The sequence below is a fragment of the Pyrus communis genome, chromosome 9 (assembly GCF_041283825.1).
Source record: "Pyrus communis isolate YQ-2024b chromosome 9, ASM4128382v1, whole genome shotgun sequence".
Taxonomy (NCBI): Eukaryota; Viridiplantae; Streptophyta; class Magnoliopsida; order Rosales; family Rosaceae; genus Pyrus; species Pyrus communis.
Genome location: NC_142573.1, coordinates 15,925,749 through 15,950,324, shown reverse-complemented (window position 1 = coordinate 15,950,324; position 24,576 = coordinate 15,925,749). Strand labels below are relative to the sequence as shown.

Genomic DNA, 24,576 nt, shown 5'->3' with positions numbered 1-24,576 from the left:
CATAATGCTTAATGATCTTTGATTGTATCTTTATTGTGCTTTTCACGTAAAGGACTTTTGGAGAATGTTGTGAATTGCGTTGCGCAAACCCATCCAATTCATTAACTTAAGGAAAACTTGACGGTTAATTTAAGCGGACCTAATTAACTCGGGGTGTTGAGTTTCATAATTTATCGAAAGACCAACTGAAAATCATCTTGTATGCAAGTGTAACATGTGTGGAGAAGAACCCCTTGGCTATTCCATCATCCATTAATTCATCACAATTTGTTTTACAATCTGTTTTAATTATAATCTGTCCATTTAATTTAATCTCGTCCAAACACATTCCCCCCATATTCTGTTGAGTCGTAATAATTCGTATTTGTTTTTATTTTTGTGTCTTTAAGCATTTAGAGTCATAAACACTTTTAAATTCGTCCAAATCAAGTTCTAGTTTCTCTTTGAGTCAATTTGATTGTTTTAGGCAATTTGAGTGTTTCAAAGCTGTTCTGAGTCATAGTAGTCTTGTTAAGAGTCTTTACGTTTAGTTTTTATGTTTTTGAGTCAATTCAAAGAAGATTAGCACCCCTAGTTAATCCCCGGTTAGAACGATCCCTACTTACATCATTACTACAATTGTCACAAATAGGGTTTAATTTGTGTGTCGTATAAATCTCGCCTCACCTCTCTCACCAACAATTAACTTAAAGCAAAACTCTTATCTCCTGCAAGCCATTTGAAATTCCTACCTATTGAAAACTTCGTTCCCATTCGAAAATTTCCTTGTCATTCGAAACCCATTGGTACTTGTGTTGTGCTTGTCGTCACTGACCTCACTGCAGTTCCACGCAGAAGTTTAGAAAATCAGGCAATTTTGGTTCGAGGGTGTCCAGTTGGTTCCACAGAACGGACGTGGTGCTTGCTTGATTCGAGTTGGGTTCACAGTCTTTACTTTCCCAATACTCAACGTCATACATCATTCCCCAAAGTAAATTTGAAATTTGGTTAGTTTGGAAATTTGGAACCCTAAAAATAAATTATGTTGTTTATGTAAATTTGATTAATTAATTTAGTGTTTAATGTTAATTATGCATGTTGAAATTAGTTGAAATTGGTGGATATTTGTGGAATATTTGGGAAATTTGTGATGTGGGTTTATGAAATGTTGTTGACAGGTTGTGTATAAGGGCTAGGTTGTTAACTATTGTTTTGTTGAAGTTATATTCTTGAGTTGGTATTGATTTTTGTTGAAATATTTTTTAATTTTATCAATTATCTTGATATTGCTTAAGTTATGAAGTTCTGTTCACAGTATATGTATTGTTATGAAAACTTGTTGACAGGTTTTGTTAAGCTTATATATTGTTGAATTTGGTTGTGTTGAATGCTTGTATTGTTATGTGTACAGGAGATGGCAATTCAAGGGGTTCAACTAGCAATAAAAGAGGAAGAATTGTATAGGGGAAGAACCTTTCTCAAGCAAGTCATGTGCTAGGAGTCATGCGTCAAAAGTTTAATGACACACAGCTGGCTGCCTTTAGGGCATCATGTTTTGCACACTTAGTGTCACACTCTGATCCCGACATACGTCCAGGATCGACACGTGACGTCACTATATACCCACATCTCCAACATATCCCGCCTCCAGGATATGGGCAAAGCACAACTCGAGATCCAACTGCGTAATGATTTTTCATATACTTTATGGCTACATCTAACATCCTCGTTAGACTACCTACGTACCCTAAATAGGGATCAAGCCATTCGTAGTTTGTCATTCACTAAACTCCGACACTTATCCCAATACGTTTTAATAGGAAGGCGTATCATTCCTCAATCAATTATTTGGACTTGACAAGCATGAGTTAATTGATTCGAGCTACACACCCATATGACATTCAAGATTTCCATTCCATCCATCATAAAATCATTATGTTTTCAACATAATATTGCAATCCAAAGCATGTAACATATCTAAGGATCAACAAAGCACAATATTTTCCTCCACAATCACTTCAATTAACCAATTCCATGAATCAAGGAGGCAAGATATTAATATTTAATTACATTAATCAATCAACAAGATCATGTATCACCTCAAAAAATTTAATAAAAGAAGTCTATACAATTCCCCATTTAGATTATAAATAATAACATGGTAAATCTAATTTATAAACATGATGCCTACTATGAGCAATTACTATTCACTTGAATCTAAGGCCGGACTAACCTTATGGAAATGAGCAAGAGTAGGAGTTACAGACCCATCAACGGAATTCAACTAAAATAAGGTTACCTATCGAAATGTACCAAGTACAACTAATCATCATCACCCCTAGTATGCATATGGTCCCCCATTGCGGATGTACCAAGCAGAACCATAAGCATGATTTAAATGTGCTGACAGTGATCACCCATCATAGATATACCAAGCATGATCACTCCTACCAGTCCCCCATTGCGGATATACCAAGTAGGACTGTATCCTATATCTCTAGGTAGTAACCACCTATCGCGGATATACCAAGAATGATCACCCCTATAATGCATATGGTCCCCTATTATGGATAAACCAAGCATAACCATATACATAGTCTAACGTGTGGTCCCCTATCGTGGATATACCAAGCAGGACCATCCAAGTACCACTACTACCTGGTGTAATCAATTTAACTCACAATCTACCCCTACCTCAATCCCTATGATTTACAACGTAGGCACCTGCACTATCAACTTCTCATGACCACTAACTATCTTGTCTTACAAGCATAAAAGTTCTACCTAATACTTCTAATAAGATTCTAGGTTCACATCGTCATAAAAATAATCATACAAATCATACCAATCATACAATTCAAACCACATTTCATAAACATTTCCAAGCTGCAGTCGAATCACAATTAATAAGCATAGATCGATGGCTAAAAATAAAAATAACAATTCAATAGAAATCACATTTAATAAACAAGTATAACTCAATATGGTGCCACTAGTCCATAAATCCAAACGCACATCATCAGGATGAGCCCATTAAGCTCTATGCAATCTCAACAACACTTTAAGATAAATGACACGCTAGAATAATTTGGGCTAGTTGACTAAAAAGTCAACCGTCAATAAAGGTCGAGGGTAGGGTCCACAACCCTAGTAACCTAATCCGGATGATTTGCCTATAAAATTTCTGATTCATAACTTCCCAAGAGTCTCTTTAATCTTCTAGAACAATCTCTTAAAATTTTGGAACGATCCAGCGGTTGGATTTCCATCAATCGCTAAAATTACATGGCAGCCAACGTTTAGTTTTACAAACTTAGAAAACCAATCCAGGAAGATCCGTACATCAAATTCCCGATCCATCAGTTCCTAATATCCTCAAATATTACATACTATAATGCACTAAAGTTTGGTGTTGATCACACGGTTGGATTATCAATTCATATAATGATCAAATGGTGGTCTCTATCAAAACTATGCTCAAACGATGAGATTTCATCAATCGGACTTCACATATGGAATTGGGGTATTAAATTTAGCCTAGGAAGGTCAGGGGATGCCTCAGCCCATGCACCGCCCCGCCTTGCCGGAAAATTCAACTATTTCCAAAATTATCAAATTTTACAGGCATGTAGATCTTAATGAGTGGAGCAAGTTTCATACATGTGGCCAAGTCCAATTTGGCTAGGAAAGGTCCCAAATTAGGCCGCACCCTTCGGAAACCCTAGAATAGGTGAGCTTCGATTCTCCTTACTCTGTGTTCCGACGCCCCTACAACTAGTTGGGTCTTGTTCTTGGGTCTAAAGGGAGTTGATTAAGGATGGTGGTGGGTGGTGCAACTCGCCGAAATAGCAAAATCACCGTCGAGTACCTCCAGTGCTCCGGTGAAGTTCATCGCGAATTTGGAACTAAATCCTTTCGATCTTGGGGGGGGGGGAATGGTAGAGAGGAGGTTGTGGAAGAGGTTGCAGGTGGTGGAGTGACATGGTTCGCCAGTAAAACCGTTGGATAAAATGAGCAAAACCGGGTCTGGTTGGCAAAGGGAAACGGGCCGCTGATCTCGTGCCCTCTCTCTCCCTCATTTCCCTTCCTTTCCTTTTCATCACAGCCACACACATGGCACCTGATCAAAGCTCCAACAAATCTGGAGCCTTCAAGATGAGGGCCAAAATTACAAACTGTCCCTAAATTTAAACGTTAATAACTTTTTCGTTATAACTCAGTTTCACGAACGGTCTACATCTACGCATTCGTGAGATCGACTTCTATTTCAAAATATAAATTGTGACCTCGAAAGGTCTACAGATTTTAGATAATTAATTTCCAAACTTCAAACTTCGTAACTAGTTAAATTCAAATCTAAATTCAAATAAATTAATAAAAATTCTCGAAAAATAATATAAAATCTCAGTAATACACATATGTAGATTATAATAGTGAAATCCAGGAACAGGATTTCACACTAAGAGCATCTCCATAAACCATCCTTTAGTGGCTAATTGGTGCATGAATTGTTGCTCCGTAGAGTGGCTCATCAAGGGATGAAAGACCTAGAGGAAATCACATATTTAATAGACTATGAAGTGACTCGGTTCACGAAGGACTTTTGCCTCATTATGGGGCTTCGTTGTGACAAACCTTATGATATAGAGGTTGAACATTTCGACATTAGGCTGTTGATTAAGTATTTTCCTGAGAAATTTTGTTTTGTTGGAGAAAGTAACAAGGTTAGAAGGGCAAAAGGAAAGATAAAGTAAAGATAGCCCCCAAGAAATGGAGGAAAAAGATTTTGGTGACTTATGGCGAGCTTGAGAGGGCTTTTAAAGAATGCAAAAATAAGGATGTTGTGTTGAAGATGGGGTTGTATACTTTGTCGAGGCGATCTTGATAGGGCGAAAAGTAATGTGGCTATAACCTAGACTACTTCCACCTCATGGAGGACATGGATAAGTTCAACAGTTATTCATGGGGTCCTTTGAACAACTTCAAGGCAAGCTTTCTTTTGCTGCTAATAGGTGAGGGAAAGGAAGAGTGGATGGTGATGTAAAGGGAGATGAAGAGGAAGAAGAAGAAGGCATGGGAAGTAAGAGGAAGCAAAGATTAGGATGGGGTTGCCAAGGGTTTAGTTATGTTTTTTAGGTACTATGTGTTGCTTTGATTGAGTACTAATATTTATTAATTACTGTGATTGAGTACTAATTCAATGTATATGCAGGTGTGGGCATACGAAACATTTTCCCAATTGGAGAATGAAGAGGGATCAAGAGGAAAGGATCTTATAGGAGCAGATGAGGAAGAGGGTTTTAAGATGGTTTTAGGGACTGTCGAATCAGACAACCTATTAGATGTATGTCTGGAGATTGTTGGTTTGGTTGAAGAATCATTATCAGATGATTACGAAGATGGTAAAGAGAATGACATGCAATAAGTTATGCATTTAAGTTTGGATTTTCTTTATCCATGAAAACATTAAGTAATTGAGTACAATGATGGTTGTTAATGTGTCTTGTTATATTGTTAGTTTGGTTGCCCCGTTGGAGATACCGATGGCAGGAGACACCAATTTCTAGAGGCGGCTACTTCATTTGGAAGGTTGGCTGACCATCAATGTAAATGACTAAACCGTAATTGTTATAGACTAATTGAAATGTGTAGGATTGCATTAGTGTGAATGTTTAAATTGAAATTTATGTTTGGCAACACATTCACTTACGGCTGTTTCTGTTGAGGAAGCACAAAGATGAGCTTTGAATGGTGCTGCCAATGTTGACGATCAACACAACTGACTATTTCCTGGTAATGTATCCAACTTAATTGCTCAACTATTTTTGAAAATTTTTTATGAAGTGTGCTACATGTTGCTTGATTTAACATTGATGAGGGCTGTTATATGTTTTCCAAATGTGGATAAAACTATTGTACACAATGCCATAAGGTGAAGACATGCAAACGAGCAACTAGACGTAGGAAAGGCAATGCGTTTAAAGGATTTGAACCTGTCCTTTTGAAAACATTGAAAGGGTGGGATTGGAGTTTGGTGTATCATGGCTAAAGGTGGTGGATAAGGTGTTCATGCCCCTGAAACTTTCAAACCATTGGGTTGCCATCGAGATGAATCTAATCCATGGAAGCATAATTGTGTATGACTCATTAAAGACGACAACCCATGAAAGCCAAGCGAATGTCAAATTGACTCCTTTTGCGTACGTGTTGCTAGATATATTGAGAAGGTTGTCCTGGCAAGGGAAGGAATGACCTTGGCCAATTATGGTAAGTCCAAGGTCCCCACAAGATAATGGGTGAGTTGAATGTTTATGCATTTGTTAGTGAGTCTTGTTAATTTAGTTAATTGTTATTGAATTGTGATTGAAATGTGACTGCAAGTTGTTTACTTATTGTCTGCCACAAAGGGATTTTAGTGTTGTAACTCTGAAAGTGATTGAATTGTTGATTTCCGGGCTTCCTTTGGATGTCATTACGCATTTAGTTGTCCTTGTATTTCGGTTGAGGATGGTCATTGACATGTTGTATGGCGTCATAATGTCTAAATGAGTGGTTTGATGAACAATGTTAGGTAGAAAGAATTTTTGTAGCGTTGATTCGTGTTGCTGGACAACTTTGCCATTTATTGTTACATTTTGTGATTAATTAAGTTAGGGATGATGTACATTGGTAATTATTTACGGGTTAATAAAGTCAATTTGTATATGAAGGGGGATGCTTTAAGTGACATTTAATTCACGACCACTCACATGCATATAGCGATGAAAATACGAACATATATTAAAGAATAACGGTATTGAGTTCAAAAACTGAAAATTACATTGCCCACCAAGATATAATATATATATAAACCAAGACACTACAATTCCACATCAACTTCCAAAGTTAGTTATTCTCACAGATGCAGTGGGTGGCCTTATCAACTTCAGCCAAAACATCTTATTTTTTTATTTTTTTATTTTTTATCAAACGAAGCTCCCTAACGACATGCATCTTCCCTTTGTGCACACTGACCCTTAACTCCTCCCCAGAAACTTCTTCCTCACCACTCTCTGGTTGGGGAAGTAAAGCATTACATCCTTTTTCAGGTCTGCCACAATCATCTTTAACTTCTTCCGAAACCACCTTCGGCTCATCATCAAACAATCTATTAATCATAAACCAACTTACATCGTCATCTTCCTCATCACAACCGTATGCGTCAACAGTATGCCTCTTGCAATAAATGCATACTTTGAAGAGCTTCTCATAACTCACAAAAGTTGGAGCTTCATCGTCCCCATCAACCACTAAAACCATCTTCATCAGGAGAAGAACATCTATTTCCATTAACACCCTAATAGACATTGAATTAAGTGCATTAATAGAGCCATCATCAACCCTAACAAGCCAGCCAATGGGTTGCGTAATATTTTTTATGATAAAGGGCTCCCTAAACTGCACAGGTAGACGAGGAATTTGAACCCACAAAGTCAACAAACTAATACGATTGCATTCCCTAAACTCCTCAATCCACCTCTCCAAATGAAAATTTTGTCCTCTCAGGTACCAAGGACAATTGTTAAGCACGTACTAAACTTCATCTTCATCTATAAACTCCAGGACAAAACCACTTGTGGACAAAATGGTCCACATATAAGGTATTTTTAACACCATCTTCCAACTCACACCTAGCTTCATCTTGATGACTTCTTCTTGCAAAGATATCCTAAACATTCTTCCCATGACGACCCTTGCCTTCATATGTTCCACAGTAATTGAGGAGACCTGGTTAGTGTGAACCCTTGTTACACCATTTTCCATGCTGAAGGTACAAATGTCGGTTTTCACGACAACTGTATCTTTCTTGGGGTCAAGAATTAGGAATGGGAACCCATAAGCGAATGCTAGGTTGAAGATTAATCGTGGACTGCAGGAGAAATTAGCAATCATTGGGAAGTTATATGTTATTGGTGGTTTGTAGGACAAAAATTGATAGTTTCCAGTTTGGGGTTTAAAGATGGAGATATGCAAGTAAAATTTTCAAACAATTAAGGCCACCAATAAATAGAGGTGTTAAGAGGTGTGCAACCAACCAACAAGTGCTTAGAAACGAGAGGTCATGAAGATGGAGGCTACGAAAATTGAAAGGTCACAACAGCCGAGGGGTTTCCTCCTTCAACGGTTCAAACAACTGACAGAATCTAGGGGGAGCCCAACTGTCGCACACAGAGCCACACGCCCTTTCATTTCCAGGCAAAAATTTCAAGTTCCCACCCCCAATTACCACAACTATATTGGTCATGTGGTCAACTAAGATTTGCCTCAGTTATAAAATCAAAACCCAATAATTCTTCATATTCTCATCCCAATAGCAGACTCACTTGGACATTTGGTTGGCTAAGGTTTAGCCACGTGTAACTAAATTGTTAACAAACAAGTAATCCTAATTAAAACTCATAACAATAAATGTATGAATGTGAAAAAATTACAAAAATGCATGGGATGACATCCTCTACTCTTTGGCGAATGTTAGATGGTGATATGGATTTTTGAGACCCTTGAAACCCTAGTGAATAATGTTTTTCTTGTGACTCCAAAAAAATTGAAAAATATGTAATAATTAATTTATAAGTGGGAATAATGTGAAAAAATAATCGAAACGTTTGTCATGACAAGGGCTAAAACTTTACTGAAGAAATCAAATTCGAAACAGGATCCCTCATCAACAAATCTTAGTAGCAAATAGTAATCGTCGAATTGTCGTTTATGTGTACTTTGATTTTTAATCACTAGTAGCATTTTTCGGAGTTTCTTTTATGAAAACGTGATCTCGTAGTGGAATGAAAAAGATAAACAACTTGGATTGTCGACATCACATTCTGAAATTGATGGTTAGGGGAAATATTGCTCAATGTTCTATAATCTCTAAAGAGTTTATTAACATCAAGCAATATTTGCACTAAGCTTAAACATCAGAACGTAATGTCAACGATCTAGATCGTTCATATTCTTAAATTCATTACAAGATAATGTTTTCATAAAAGAAACTCTAAAAAGGCTACCAGTGATGAAAAATCAAAGAACAAACGTAAACAACAATCCAGCGGATACTGTTTGTCACTAAGATCTATTTATTGTGATAACCTATTTCGAATTGACTCCTTCACGAAAGCTGTAGCCCTTGTCAGTATGAGCGTTTCCATTATTTTTTTTACATTTTCTCACTTACAAATTAATTATTACATAGTTTTCAATTTTTTTGGGAGTCACAGGAAAAACACTATTCAAGAGGTTTCGAGGGTCTCAAAATCCATATCACCATCTACCCTTCATGAAAGCGTAGAGGATATCATCCAAAGAGTTTCCGTAATTTTTTTCACATTTAAACATTTATTATTATGATTTTTATTTAGTACTTGTTTGTTAACAATTTAATTACATGTGGCTGAATCTTAGCTTATGCGTCCAAGTGAGTCGACTATTGGGGAGGGAAGATGAAAAATTTTTGGGTTTTAGTTTTATAACTGATGCGAATCTTAGCCGCCCACATGGCCAATCTGGTGGTGGGAATTGGGGGCGGAAAATGAAAAAATTGGCGGAGTTTTTCCTTCCCAACTCCTCGGTCATTGCTACGCAAAAAGGAAAATTTAATCCCATCTTTACCTAAAATGCCTCCTTCCATTCAACCTCTTCCATTAACTCCACTCCTCTTTAATTCCATACTCTTTTAATTAATCATTAACTCCACTCAATCATGGAACCAACACCCAAAACTCCTCAAATCCCCTTCAATACACCAACACCCAAAATTCTTCATCCAATCCTCTTAAATACACCAACACCTATAACTCCTCTTGCAATCCTCTTTAATACCCCACCTCCCTAACAAAGTCTAGTTCTGTATTTAATACTTCAACCGCCAAAAATGTTTGTTCAAGGCCCAATTTAAAATCGTATAATCCAATTACTTTCAATACATGAGCTGCGAAAGAATCAAATTCTCGCCACAAGCGGCCACATTCTGACAGAAGTTATGCTAGGCGTCATTCCAAGCGTCTGCTTTTAGGTATATATAGCTCACCATAGTCTTTTTTGTTTTGGAAGATAGATACGTTGAGTTGGTTCAGGAAATTGAACATATTCGTTGCGAGTTGGGAACCGTTGATAAGGTTAACATAGAATTAAAAACAAAGGTAACTAGGAATCTTACCTGGGTCTATCACATGAAATACTTGAATAAAAGTGAACCAATAGGTAAATCCAAGGGCTGCACCTACATTAATGAGGATGTAGAATTGAAGAAGAAATTTGTTGTGTAGGAAGAGGTTAATTATTTTAAGTTTTATGTTCAACTTGTGCTGCATAATGATCAAGCCATTCATGATGTAACCGTACAAGAGGTCCTTGCATTTGGTAATGCTTCACCAATTTAGTTGTGGGAGTGGGATAAGTACATATTTTTTGGTTCACAATTGATCATAGAAGTCTTTCAAGCTTAGTTGTGGGAGTAGGTTAAGTACATGTTTTTTTGTTCTCAAATGATCATACAAAGTCTTTAAATCTTAGTTGTGAGAGTGGGACGAGTACATACACAATACTTAAAATTGGATGTGGGAGTTATATGTTTGTGTGTACTAGTGTATTGGCTTTATTTTCAATATCAAAATTTATTGTGTGCTTGTGGAAGAAACAAAATGACAACATTGCAGCAAAGTAGACACAACATTTCATAAGTTCTCATAAACACACAAACATGCTAAATTGTTAATTGTAAAGCCTATTAATTGTGATTGAATACGAACTGACACTATGTAGCGTAAACACTCAAAATCAGTTCTTTGATTTACACATCAACACTCCTAAATTGTTAATTGATTTCACTACCAATAACTCTCTAGGATAGTAGAATTGATCCTTAGCCAAAGTTTTTGTAAAAACAACAGCTACTTGTTCTTTGGTTTGATAGATACCAGATCAATAACTACATTTTTCGAAGCTTCCTTAATGAAATGATACCTCATGTTGATATGTTTGGTCTTTTGATGAAAGATATGATTGGTGATGGAAATTGCCGAAGTATTGTCATAGTTCAAATGTGTTGCCATAGTTTGGAATTCTCCAAAATACTCCAAAACAAATCTCATCAAAGTAGCTTGTGTTGTGGCTTCTGCAGCATTGATATACTCTACCTTTGCATTTGAAAGAACAACACAGTGTTGCTTAACAGATGACCATGAGAACACACCACTTCCAAGTGTAAAAGCATAACCAAATATACTCCTCATGTCATCTTCAGAGCCACTTTAGTCACTATCACAGAATCCAAACAACATAGTTCCTTGTCCTTTCTTGTACTCCAAGCCATAATCCAAAGTTCCTTGGATGTACCTCAAAGCTCTCTTAGCAGTTCCATAGTATTTATTTGTTGCACAATGCATGATTCTTGCAAGCAAGCAAGAAGCATGCATGGTATCTGGCTATTTGTAGTGAGATACAATAGGCTTCCAGCAACCTTTCTATATTGAGCTTTATTTGCAAAATCAATGTAATCATCTTTTCTCATTTTTTTTCATTTAGAACAAGAAGGATACTAACAAGTTTGCAATCCTACAATCCAAACTTCTTGATTAGTGAGATGACATACTTCTTCTCATGAATCAAAATGCTTGATTCGATTTTCATAACTCTCATCCCATAAAATGATGCAACTGTCAAGATCAGCCAATTCGTATTTATTCATCATATTAGACTTGAATTCCTCCATTAACTCCATACAGCTTCTAGTATATATAATGTCATCCACATATATGGATACAATTAGAGTTTTTGCACCTTCTTTTCCTTTTGTATACAAAATTGATTCACTGCTGCTTTTCTTGAACCCAAAGTTATCAAAATAAGCATCAATTTCTACATACCACGCTCTAGGTGCTTGTTTCAAGCCATAGATAGCTTTATGTAATCTATACACCTTGTCTTCTTGTTCTTTTATAGTAAAGCCTTTGGTTGATCCACATAAACTTCTCCTTGAATGACACCATTCAAAAATGCTAACTTAACTTCTAGTTGAAATAGCCTGTCAATTGTTCTTTGCAGTAAGAGCAATCAATGTTCTTATTGTATCCAACCTTGCCACTTGTGCAAAGGTTTCATTATAGTCAACTCCAGGCTTTTGTGCATACATTTTTGCTACTAATCTTGCTTTATTTTTCTGGATTGACCTATGTAGGTTCATCTTAGCTTTGTAAAGCCACTTTATTCCAATCACAGGCTTGTCAAGTAACCTACTTATCAACTCCCAAGTCTTGTTTTTCTCAATCATATTCATTTCTTCTTGCATTTCAATTTTCCAAGCACCATCTTTTGCAACATCATTAAAGTTATTGGGTTCAATAATGCATAGGTTGCAATGTTCATACACTTCACTGAGATTTCTCCGTCTTAATGGAGTTGTATCATACTTATGTGGATTATCATAATTAACTTGCACACTTGTATTTTGAGAGTTAGAGGCTTCACAAGAGATTGTTGAACATAATCTATTCAAGAATTCAGGTATCATAACAACACTATCTTCTTCATTTTCTCGTATCTCTTCACTCTCAGTTGAAATTAAAGGAACACAAATTTCATTGACTTCATTCTCTTCCCAATTCCTTTTCCATTCTCATCAAATATCACATCTTTAAACACCATTACTTTCATTGTTAAGGGATTGAGAATTTTGAATCCCTTTTCATATGAACCATAGCCAATGAAGATCCCTTTTATAGTTCATTCCTCTAATTTGTGCCTTAAAGCTCTTGGAATTAGTGAGTATCAAACTGACCCAAATATTCTGAGATGCTTAATCTCAGGCTTTCTTCCACTATACATTTCAAAGGGTGTTACATTCTCTAGAACTCTTGTAGGACACCTATTCAATAAGTAGACAATAGTTTTGATTACCTCACCCTAAAGCTTGTAAAGAAGACCCTTTTCATGCAACATGCTTCTAGCCATCTCAACTATGGTTTTATTCTTTCTTTCTGCAACTCCATTATGTTGCAAAGTATATGCAAAAGTGATTTGTCTTCCAATTTCAAGTGACTCACAGAACTCATTAAACTATGTAGAAGTGAACTCTCCTTCTCTATTTGTTCTTAACTTCTTCAATGAGTAGCCACTTAACTTTACTATAGCTTTGAATTTCTTAAAAATCCCAAATACTTCAGACTTGTTTCTCACAAAGTAAATCAACACATTGTTGAATAGTTATCAATGAATGTGAGGAAATACTTGTTTCCACTCATGGTTGGAACCTGCATAGGACTACAGATATCTGAATGCACCAATTCAAGTGGTTCTTTTGCTCTCCAAGAAGATTCCATGGGAAATGACTCTGTGATGTTCTCTAAGAGCACAACCTTGAAAGACTTCTTCACTCTCTTGGATTTCAGGCAACCCAATACCATTTCTTGGTCTTGCCAAAGCTTAAGACTTATGTAGTTGAGATGTCCATACCTTTTGTGCTATATCTTTGCACTTCATTGCACACAACTACTCAAAGCAAGTTGTTTGCTTGTGCTAAAGATTAATGGAAATCGCCTATTTCCCTTCTATTTGACACTGACCGCAAGATTGCTTAGTGACCTATTATCAAACACACCCAGTTTATAATAACCAAATAGAATAAAATATCCATGTTCTACCATCAGGCCTACACTCAAGCTTTATGCAAAACCAGGTACAAGCATCACCTCTCTTATATATCTTTTGCCCTTCATTGTTTAAATAACTAAGGTTCCTTTCTCTGTAACATCCACCAAAACTCTAGTGCCTACTTGGACTTTGGCTTTCATATTTCTATTGATATCCACAAGCAAACCTTTTCTAGATGTCATATGATTACTACATCTATTGTCTATGTACCACACATCATTTGTCTTTTTGACTTCATTTGAATGACTAGTATAGAACAAATTGCTAGTTTCTTCTAGTTGATGAGCAAAGTTAACTTGTTGCACATTTTTGTTCAAGTTGCAGTTCTTGGCAAAATGACCAAATTTACTATAGTTGTGACATTTGACCTCATTCTTGAACCAGCATTCTCCATAGTGTAGCTTATCACAATGCTTACAATTTCCCTTTTCTCGAGTACCGACAACTTCAGTTTTCACAAGAACAACAACCTTATCTCCCCATTGTTTCTCTTCTTTGAAATTCTTTTGATACTTGGTCGCATTGTTAGTTTGACCATTAAATCTATTTTACTTAGATGAAATGTTCATACAAGCAAATGCTCCCTTAATGCTACTTTTGCCATGCCTATTTAACCTTTATGCGCATACCCCTTTCAAAATGGCAACCATATCTTGAGCATGAATGGTATATAAATCTTTAATGCTTTATATCATAGATGCAATGCTGCATACGATTCAGGCAGGCTAATTAATAGCTTATGTATTATTCTTTGGTTATTTAACTCTTCACCATAACTTCTTATTTGGTTGATCAAATCAAACAATCTAACAAAATATGCAGACAGTGATTCATCTTCATTCTAGTGTATTCAAAATCTCGTCTAAAACCTTGGAGTTTTATAGATTTTACTTGTTTATCTCCAACAAATTCTTGCTTCAAAATGTCCCAAGCTGCCTTTGCAGTCTCTTGCATTACAATCCATGGGAAAATTTGATCGGAGGCAGCACCCCTGGATGATTTCAAGTGTTGTAGCATCCTTTAATTTTCACCATTAAAGATCGGTGCTCTCAGTTCTCCTCTACCGGATCCAGCCATATTAGACTCAGATCGTTGATACAAACATGAATCACTGCAATGAGTGTTTGTTGTGAATAGGAGTTCAATCCTTCACAAATGACGCCTGGAAAGCTCAAACCTAACTTGGCTTTGAGGCCATGTTAAAGTAGACTTCTAATACAATTTATGAGGAGTAGTGATGAAAATAGATGATGAAATGGTCAGAGAATATTCAGAGAGCTTCGAAGAAGAAAGGAAACAATCAAGGGTCACATAGAATGTCAATCTACAGTCCAATTCATTCCATCAAACATGCTGAGCTTATGAGCTTAGTACATGACAAAATATAACCGTTAGGGAGGAGAGAGAGAGTGTTACAATTCAAAGTGTAATCTCAGCCATCCATCTTATACTTCTCTGAGATTATAACAATTGTCACTCACTAAGCCTTATGAGACCTAATAAAGCTAATTACTCTTAATCAATTTACTCAGCCTATGAGCTTGAGATTTTACACAGATTAAAACATGTAAACACTCTCAAATTAGTTCTTCGATTTACACATCAACAATTTGTTGTTCTCTTCAGAATTTATTTTGCCATTTCCAACAATAGATATTTATTTACATTGGATGTCACAGGTTAGAACCATCACTGAACTCATAAATAAGATGAAAGTTATTATCAATCAAGTATTTTACATATGATTTATAGTTGGCTTTTTAGCCAAAATGATCCCTAAGATTTGCATAACTTCTCACTTTGGTCCCTGAGATTTGAAATCAATAAAATTTGTCCTTGATTTTGTCCACCATCAATCGTTTTGGTCCTTCCTTAAAAAATCTCTATTAAATAAGAATAGAATGACCAAAATACATTTAATTTTTGTCAAATCATTTTGGCTCATTGTTTACTAAATTGAGGGTATATTTGTCATTTTGATTCTTATTTAACATAATTTTGCGTGGAATGATCAAAATGATTGATAGTGGACAATCTCAAGGACCACTTCTATTGATTTCAAATCTCAGAGACCAATGTGATGTGTTATGCAAATATCAATGACCATTTTTGCTAAAAAGCCCTTATAGCTAGTATACCTTCAAAATATAAACAATTATCCGTTTGTACATCTTATATTAGCACTCCCATTCTTGTACGACTAAAATTTTTTCTTTTACCTTATTTTTTTAATTAACAGAGTGAAATTCTTTGGTTACAAGTATTTACCAAAGCATGAGGTTTTGCAGATTATTTGATTGACACGATTTCTTGCATTACAATATTTCTATATTTCAGGGTTTACTACAAAAGAAGGTATTATTTACACACCTATTACCTCTCACACACCCTTGTTATTTTTTATCATTAATCTTCTTCAATTCATTTTATTTGACGGTTGAAAATCGAAATAGATGTGTAAAAAGTAAAAATAGGTGTGCGGATAGCACTACCCTACCACAAATTATGAAACGGTGATTAAAGGAATTACAATGACTTGATATGTATGTTATTTTAGTAATCTAAAATTTCTCTTCGCGAATAATGCAAAGATACATTTATCGCATTTGGAAATTAAACGCCCTAATAGAGAAGGCAAAGATGAATCCAAAGAGCACTGTAACCCCAACATGCACTACTGCAACAACTCCCACAAAATCATGTCTGAAACCAAAGTAACTTCTCAGAAATTGTTCGACAGTTTGACCATTATCGAGCATATCGTTCAGATCTCCGAACTGTGATGCGATCAATCCATACAAGGTCCAAGCCACCGGACACGCCCAGTAATACCATCTCCACCATATGGGAATCCTCTGTTGCGCAAGTGGAAAAATGAAAGACAAGGAAATATTAGAACCTGATATATATCGCGAAAAATTCTTCTAGTTCATAACAATAATCAACAATTACCGGCCGTGGGATGATGAATCCTGAAAAGAGGTTCCACAGTGCATAAAATGCAGAGGAAACAATCGCAGCAACATGATGGTTTGGTGTCACAGCCACAGTCATCATGCCGTAAAATGTGAAGTACAACAATGTGAAGTACATGAAGAACAGGTACCAAAAGAATTTAACAAGAGTCATGTCAAATCCGATCATCACATAAGTTATGACACCATAAACAACCGCTTGTAGTAAAATATATGGGAGCTCAATCAAAACCTGTAACAAGGTAGAAATTAGAGAGAGAGAGAGAGAGAGAGAGAGAGAGAGAGAGAGAGAGAGAGAGAGAGAGAGAGACCTGAGCAAATGCATATGGCAAAGCAGAATACATCCCTGCAGCCTTTTCTCTATAGAAGACTGTTCTTTCAATAGCCACTATAGGCTGCACTGAGGTAGCATTTTGTACCCCGAGGAAGAGAACAGCAGTATACATAGAACCCATTGCATTGAACAAATCTTGTTGCCTTCTTCTGCATCAAATAATACAAAGCAAATCGGAATACAGGACAAATAGAGGAAAAAAAAAAAAAAGAAAAAAACAAGAAAAGGCTAACGAGTTTCACCAACTCATTTCTTTGTTTCCTTGTTCTAACTTACGTTTTGGAGCCGAGGTTCCAGAACATTGACCCCAACATCAACGCTATGACAGTTGTGAAGAGCAATCTTACTGCATTATATAAAGGGTTGCGCCAATATGACCAATGTTGTTTCCATAAGCAAGCAATGGTCTGTATGAGAAATGGTTGCGAGTATCGAGTAGGGAAATAGAGGTCCTTTGAAGGAGAAGTAGGTGTGCTGAATTCTTTAATAAGTTGCTTGTTTCTCCTGAACCATATTATGCCGAGCAATGATTTCAGCTACTAATTAAAGATATATAAACATATGGGAAGGATGTCAATATTTTTCCGTGGTACACTATTATACCATGTAGCAGTGACATATCAATTAACAAACCTGTATAGCTCTGAATTTTTGTAAACTTGGGCAAAATCAATCCCCAAAGATAATTCTTGTGCTGAAGTAGTAGCTTCCAGCATCCAAGTTGCTGGATTATAACCGTCTTTTATTTTACTGACTCCTTCAATTCCCTTCGTTCAAATAAATGAGTGTTAACGTACAGTTAACCCAAGTTATTGAAATGAAGGAAGAATTCAAAACATTCATTGTTGCTTTAGGGAAATAGGACCATCTACTTGTTCGTCCATCACATCCTACCTCAAAATACTGGATTAGATGGCAAGAGTGGCCACCCAATGGCCCAACATATATTTCTTGTCCTCCTCGCTTCAGTAGGAGTAGCTGCAATCACATTATGATTCTATCATACTCGAATATATGACAGAGAAAAGAAAAACTAGACTTGCAATCAATTAACATTATTATCACCTCATCGAAAGCTTCAAATATGTCAATGCTGGGCTGGTGGATGGTGCAAACAACTGTTCTTCCAGTGTCCACTGTGTTCCTAACTGTTCTCATGACAATTGCAGCAGCTCTTGCATCTAAACCTGAAGTTGGCTCATCCATGAATATTATCGAGGGGTTCGCTACTAGCTCAACTGCAATGGTTAGCCGTTTGCGCTGCTCAGTTGAGAGACCATTCACGCCAGGCAGCCCAACTAGCACTTGCCTCAATGGCTTCAGTTCTACTAGTTCCATCACTTCCTCAATGAACAACTGCAATTAATTCACAATTAGAAATCAACGTTATCACAACCAGTTATATTTTTTTTTTCCATGCGGAAAAGAAGAAAGAAAACTATAAGACTATATTTTTTTTGTTAAAAAGGTTAAACGGCTTGACAGAAAATGTAAGGGTTGTTTGGATTGTTCACGATCACACCCAATTTTCTTGTTTTGTAACACTAATCATAAAACCTGAAACATATTCTGGTTTTAGATTTAGATATCATCACACTAACCTTTCTGGTTTCAGCCTTAACTTCTGGTGGCAAACGTAGCCATGCTGAGTAGAGCAAAGACTCATGGACAGTCACATGAGGGGAGTGGATGTCATTTTGTTCGCAATATCCAGAAATCCGAGCAAATGTTTCTTGCTTCTTTGGGTAGCCAGAAATTTTGACGTCTCCTTCAATATATCCGCCAGTCTTCCTACCCGCCAATACATCCATGAGAGTGGTTTTTCCAGCACCGCTTACACCCATCAAAGCTGTTAAAACACCTGGCCTGAAAGCACCACTCACCCCCTTCAGAAGCACTAATTTGTCCTCTAGGACCCCTTGGGTCTTCATTTCCTGTTAGTTCAGATCATTTCCTGTTAGTTCAGACTTCGTTTGGCATAACTGTTCTCTTGAAGTAATTTGACAAAACTACACCGGAAAAAGTAACCTAACAAAATGATCTAAAACACTGCATTCGGTTTGAAGTTACCTGTGGCATGTCAACTGAGTATATAATTTCATCAAAAGTGATGGAATAAGGTTCAAATGGAAGAACCATCCCTCTTCTGTTGTTACGAATAGCTTCTTGATTCCTACTCTCTGCATGCCAATTAAGATTTTGATGTTCATCCAAGAGCAAGAAGTTCACAAACACACACAAGCGTTAGAGGTATGCACATTATGTATGAGAATTAGCACCTGGCTTGGTTTGTTGACTTGAGCTATTTTGGCTGCGTGGTAACTGACTTGTTCTTTCTGTTCTTCCATCGTTTTCATTGCTTTGTGACTCTTCAGATTTAACAGCCTGAGGTTTCCCAAGTGCTGCATGGCAATTGTTTCCCACGTGAAAAGATAATCTTAATTCGTCAAATGTTTAAATGGACGGATAAGGTAAAGATACCCACGGTTTAGGTACGTGAGAGCAACAATGTAAAAAATGTTGAATAGTAATGCAAATCCAGCCATTGCCCCAACACCTATCCAGTACCAATATTGGTGTGGAAAGACTCCACGGGACTTCAAAGCTGCAACTCCCAGAGCTACTGTGGAGTTTGGGAGCACCTTTTATTGGAAAGTAAATGCAGATATCAGATACGTTTAAAGAAACAAACACAAAATATATGAATTATCTTGAAGAGGTACAAATGCAAGATGATTTTGAAGGAAGTACATGTCTCCAACTGTTTCCGAGTAGTTCGTTAACTGATATTGCATTCTGAGCATACATCATAGGTGAAATCCAGTAACCCCAAATCCACCATTTTTTAATATCATCTGTGACATTAAGGAATTAAAGCATCATATAAGCTGCAACAAAAAGAATAAATACTATCTCTCCCGTATGCATAAATGTTATGTTAATATGTTGGTCTTACCTCTCGAAAGCACGAAGCCACCCAGTGTGAAAAGTATGAGCAATGCAAATGACCCTAAGGTGTTAGCAACAATCAAGTTCCTACACACTGCTGCAAGAAAACGGAACAATGCAGAAGCCATCTGATTGACAAGTAACAGCAGTACATATTGCCTGAAAAACCTGCAGCATGTGCAAAAAAAACCAAGCATCAGGGATCGAAATGCATGCAGAAGGACAAACAAGTTAGTTCTGATTTTTAACTTGTTTACCGATCGACATTTGGATCAAATCCAATCACATAGTAGGTCATGAACACCCAAACTCCTACTTCTATTATTGCTATAGGGATCTTGAGAATCCATGTGGGAAGAGCAAATGCCCATGCAGGGAAGAATAGGAGGTCTCTTTGCTTATAAAAGACGGGAAGCTTCATAATGGTCATCGAAAGCTCTGCCATCCCATTAAACATCACCATGACCACTGAGAAGAACAAAGCACCCATATAAACTCCTCCATCGTCTACTGAATCATGGGGCATCTTTGTTCGTAGGAAGATTGTCATGGTGATCAGAGCCATAACTATCAACTAGAAGCAGCAAACAGAATTTTAACTAATTAATAAAGAGTTCTTTCTAAAATACTAAATCAAGAACTATAATATATATATATATATATATATATATATATATATATATATATATAATTAAAACCTACTTGAGTCAGCCTGAAGACGTAGACAAAGGAATTCCTCTTTATGAGCAAATATTCTCTTGAGAAGCAAGCTTTCAACAGTTCTCCTTTTTTAAGACCATACTCTTTGATTGTCAAAGCTGCCGGGTGGTTTCTGCTCTTGTCAAATGGAATGGACAGTTCATCTCCAAGTTTCTGTCCCAGAAGGAATGATTGAAATGCCACCGAAAATTCCTTAACTGTTATGAAACTGTAGGGTTCATCTTTCCGTACCCAATACTGCTCCTGGTCTTTCCTTGATGTCACCTATGGAAAATTTGATGAAGTAAACAATTACATTGTTCTATGATAATTAGTAGGTGAGAATAACAAAAGATAATTTACAGCTAGCTACCTCTTGTAGGAAGTCGGCAATAGCTTTCCTCTTAGGACATTTGAACCCCATAGATTCAAAAAACTCAAGCACATGTTCGCGGGGACCCTGGTACACAATCTGCCCATCCGAGAGGAGGATAATATCATCAAAAAGATCGTAAGTCTCTGGTGCTGGCTGTAGCAGTGAGATGACTGCCGTTCCATTAAGAATGTGAATGCATTGCTTGATTGAATTCACAATTTGAAATGTCGTCGAGCTGTCCAAACCAGTAGATATCTCGTCCATGAACAATGCCCTCGCAGGTCCAACAAGCATCTCACCTGTAAAAGGATTTTTTAACATGTTGAATGTATGCAGAGAAGAAGAATTCGATGATGCATTATACATTATTTTTTGAATTTCTCTACCTGTTGTGACACGCTTTTTTTGTCCTCCAGAGATGCCTCTTAACATTTCATCCCCTACTATGGTATCAGCACAGACTTCCAGTCCCAGAATCTTTTAAAAGAAAAGGAATTAGATATAACTGATTTAAGAAAATTGTTTAGAGATTTTTGAAGGGACACTTATGATCAAAGGTAAACTTCTCGGCGTTATTTACTTTTAGAATGTAATCTGTCACGACGTTCACCTCCTGCCCTTCTGTTGATATTGCCTACAACATTGGAAGCCAATCATTGGAACCACTTGAAGCAAGCAAGTACTCTTAATTCGAAAAAAGTAATTAAATCTCATTTCCACCTATTATTATCATTGTCAATTTTTTTTTAAACTATCAGTTACAGTAAAAATTCCATGGTATGATATCTGCCAGCCATGCTATAGACACTGCGCGTGTGCATGCAGATGCGTGTGTGCGTGTTTGTGTGTTCAACAATGTACTGTAGCTTTATTTCTCACCTTCATGAAGACATCAATGACTGGATCAGGCTTGATATTAGCTTCTTTCTCTCTTCTGGACAATTCTGAGAGCATATCTACAGTTGGCCAAATAATTGAAAATGATACACAAACCCGTCTGAATGTACCGTAAAAAACAGTATGGAAGGAAAAGAAAGTAGTTCCACGAAATGAACTAACCATAACGTGTTCCGACCCCTTGGCATCTTGCAGAAAAGGCCAATGTTTCCCTTACAGTCATTTCTCCGATATGAAGGTCATGTTGACCGATGTAGGCAGCAGTTCTTTGGGGTACAAATTCATTCATTCCATGCCCATTATAACTCACCCTTCCAGAAAGCTGAAGCAAAAAAATTTCTTTTCAAATTAGATATGTGAATAAATTTCTGGACACCAATTAGAGAAAAATTAGAGCTTAAAGTGAGATTCCTTTTCACCTTTAGGTCCGGATCCAGCTTTCCTGCCAAAGCCAACAAGAGCGTGGTCTTACCAGAACTTGGAGGACCCAATAGCAATGTCATCCTACAAAATGCATCCAAAACAAATGAAATCTGGGAGGCCAAAATATCCTTTTCTTCTCCTTTTAGTGGTGAGCAAGTAAAACAAGTGCAAAGTAAGGTCCTTTGCTCACCTGCTAGGCTTTATGATTCCGCTAACATTGTGGAGGATCGACAGATGAGTCTTTCTACTTGAAAGAATACGGAGACCATTCAGGATGCCCTTCAAGATCAATGGACAAAGTAATTAAACTGTGAGAACAATGTCGCAGAAAAGTCAATCAACAAAAAGTACCAACTTCTGCATCTATGTTACCTCGATAATGTTAACACAGAAGTTAAAGAGTGTAGGCAAAGCTCTGCCGCCTACATAAGTTTCCGCTTCTATGTTTAACTGCTCAAATCGAACTTCAATTGTTGGAAGAACAATTCCAACCCTGAAAAGTATTCACCAAACAGAAACAGCCCATAAAAAAAGTTCAGCTAAAACATTTAAGTACACATTTCCCTTGTTTGATTATTAAGAAACTTGCTAAATGCTAACAAATCAACATTCAATACAAAAACTAAAACAATAATGTATGTAGAAAAATTATATCCGTGTTAAGGACGGTAGGTAACAATTTTACAACTATCTTTCTTCAACATCCACATGGTCAGATGGGAAGTGGCAGACTGCATGGAAACTGTTATCAGAGCCAAAACACCAATAAAAAGACTGGAGGCATAAACCTCCCGTATAAATCAAAACTATTATGTCAAGTGACAATCGGTTCTCGCCTCGCACACGGCTTTATTCACCACCACTAAAGAATCCATCAACTGAATTTCATTGTAAGTTAGGCCTTCAGAATCCTGCACTAAACTGAAATCTGAATACCTTTTCTCGTGTTGACTTATCAATGTTCTTGAACCTATATAGAATTATTCTCTTCATATCTTAACTGTATATAAAAGAATAATAGTAAAAAATGGGATAAGGAGGATCTTATTACCTATCGATTCGATTCTTAAGCTTCAGCAAGAACCTCTCGTTGTCCTCATCGTTGCCTTTCAGGAACCTCTCAATCAATTCCTTTCTTTCTTGGAAGCCAAGATTTGGTATATCAATTTCACTAGCTTCACCACCCGGCATAGTGAGTATACCTTTCCTCAAACGGTTGTAAGTGGGAAGCTTCTCAAGTGCTGCCCATTTAAGAGCAACTTCTTCATCTTCTCCACGCAAAGAACTCGAAAAAACTTCCATACCATTGTTCCTCCATCTCAAAGAACTGCCTAATTGGCGACCATTTCCGGCTCTATGTATATCACCGCTCTCCATTTCCAATTAGACAATGCAAATTGTTGCTGCAATCGCAAAAGCAACTAAAAACCGCCAAATGAAACACGCGCACACATGAAATAAAACTAATTTCTTTCAAAAACTATTGCACCAATGGAGGCAAAATTTTAAATTCTGGTAACACAAAAATTGGTCATGGAAACTTAATACAAATACAAAACTCTAGAAATAATCCAGAAGGGAAAACTATCAAATCCAAATTCCCAGGATTAATTTGATATTAGCTTCTAGAAGTTAAATCCTTAGCAAACATGCATTTTGTTCTGCAAATGTTTGATCAAATATTGAACTTTGAAATGCAAGGCTGTGAGAGCTTCAAAAATAAAGGGCTCTTGGTAGTGCACTGGTGAAATACGGAAGAGAAAGACTATCACACAGACACACACATGCGTCTATATAATAACATGTTAGGTTAGATAGAGAAAGGAGGGGGTGGGTGGCGGGGCGGTGGGGGGGACGGTGGGGGAGGGAAAAGTACCATTTGTGCTAGGTTAGAAAGAGGAAGGGGCGGGGGTGTGTGTGAGCAGAATGTACCATGCTAGGCAGGTGTACCGTGTACGGCAGTGGAAGACTTAAATCTCAAAGATAAATTTTTCTCTTTCTTTCATGTATTTAAAATTGGAGCGGTAAGAACAAAAAATTACTAATGCCAGTCATTATACAATGTTAGACCCTTGCCAAAGGATATATAATACTTCAATCCCTCTATGATAATGCACATATCTCACTTATTGTGAATAACGAATATGTATTGTATAAAATTTTATAATTGAAACCGTGAAAATAGCTCCTTTGAAATACAAGAAGAGATCGATAAGGATACTCAAGACTTCTAGAAACTAAATCTACAGAATTTGGCTCCT

General features: G+C 36.8%; 1 protein-coding gene across 1 annotated transcript; it reads right to left on the bottom strand.

The window, feature by feature from the left end:
• Positions 1-16,120: 16,120 nt before the first annotated feature.
• LOC137739698 (pleiotropic drug resistance protein 1-like) lies at positions 16,121-24,103 on the bottom strand. Its single transcript, XM_068479370.2, has 24 exons — positions 23,367-24,103; positions 22,688-22,808; positions 22,506-22,594; positions 22,312-22,396; positions 22,055-22,214; positions 21,875-21,951; positions 21,576-21,629; positions 21,382-21,472; positions 20,993-21,294; positions 20,623-20,904; positions 20,178-20,494; positions 19,928-20,088; positions 19,723-19,826; positions 19,457-19,613; positions 19,251-19,373; positions 19,042-19,151; positions 18,573-18,905; positions 18,037-18,327; positions 17,866-17,949; positions 17,605-17,738; positions 17,248-17,475; positions 16,949-17,120; positions 16,615-16,869; positions 16,121-16,517 (listed from the first exon to the last, which is right to left on the bottom strand). The coding sequence occupies exons 1-24, from the start codon at positions 23,690-23,692 to the stop codon at positions 16,260-16,262; spliced, it is 4,314 nt and encodes a 1,437-aa protein (XP_068335471.2). The 5' UTR covers positions 23,693-24,103; the 3' UTR covers positions 16,121-16,259.
• Between the last annotated feature and the right edge of the window lie 473 nt (positions 24,104-24,576).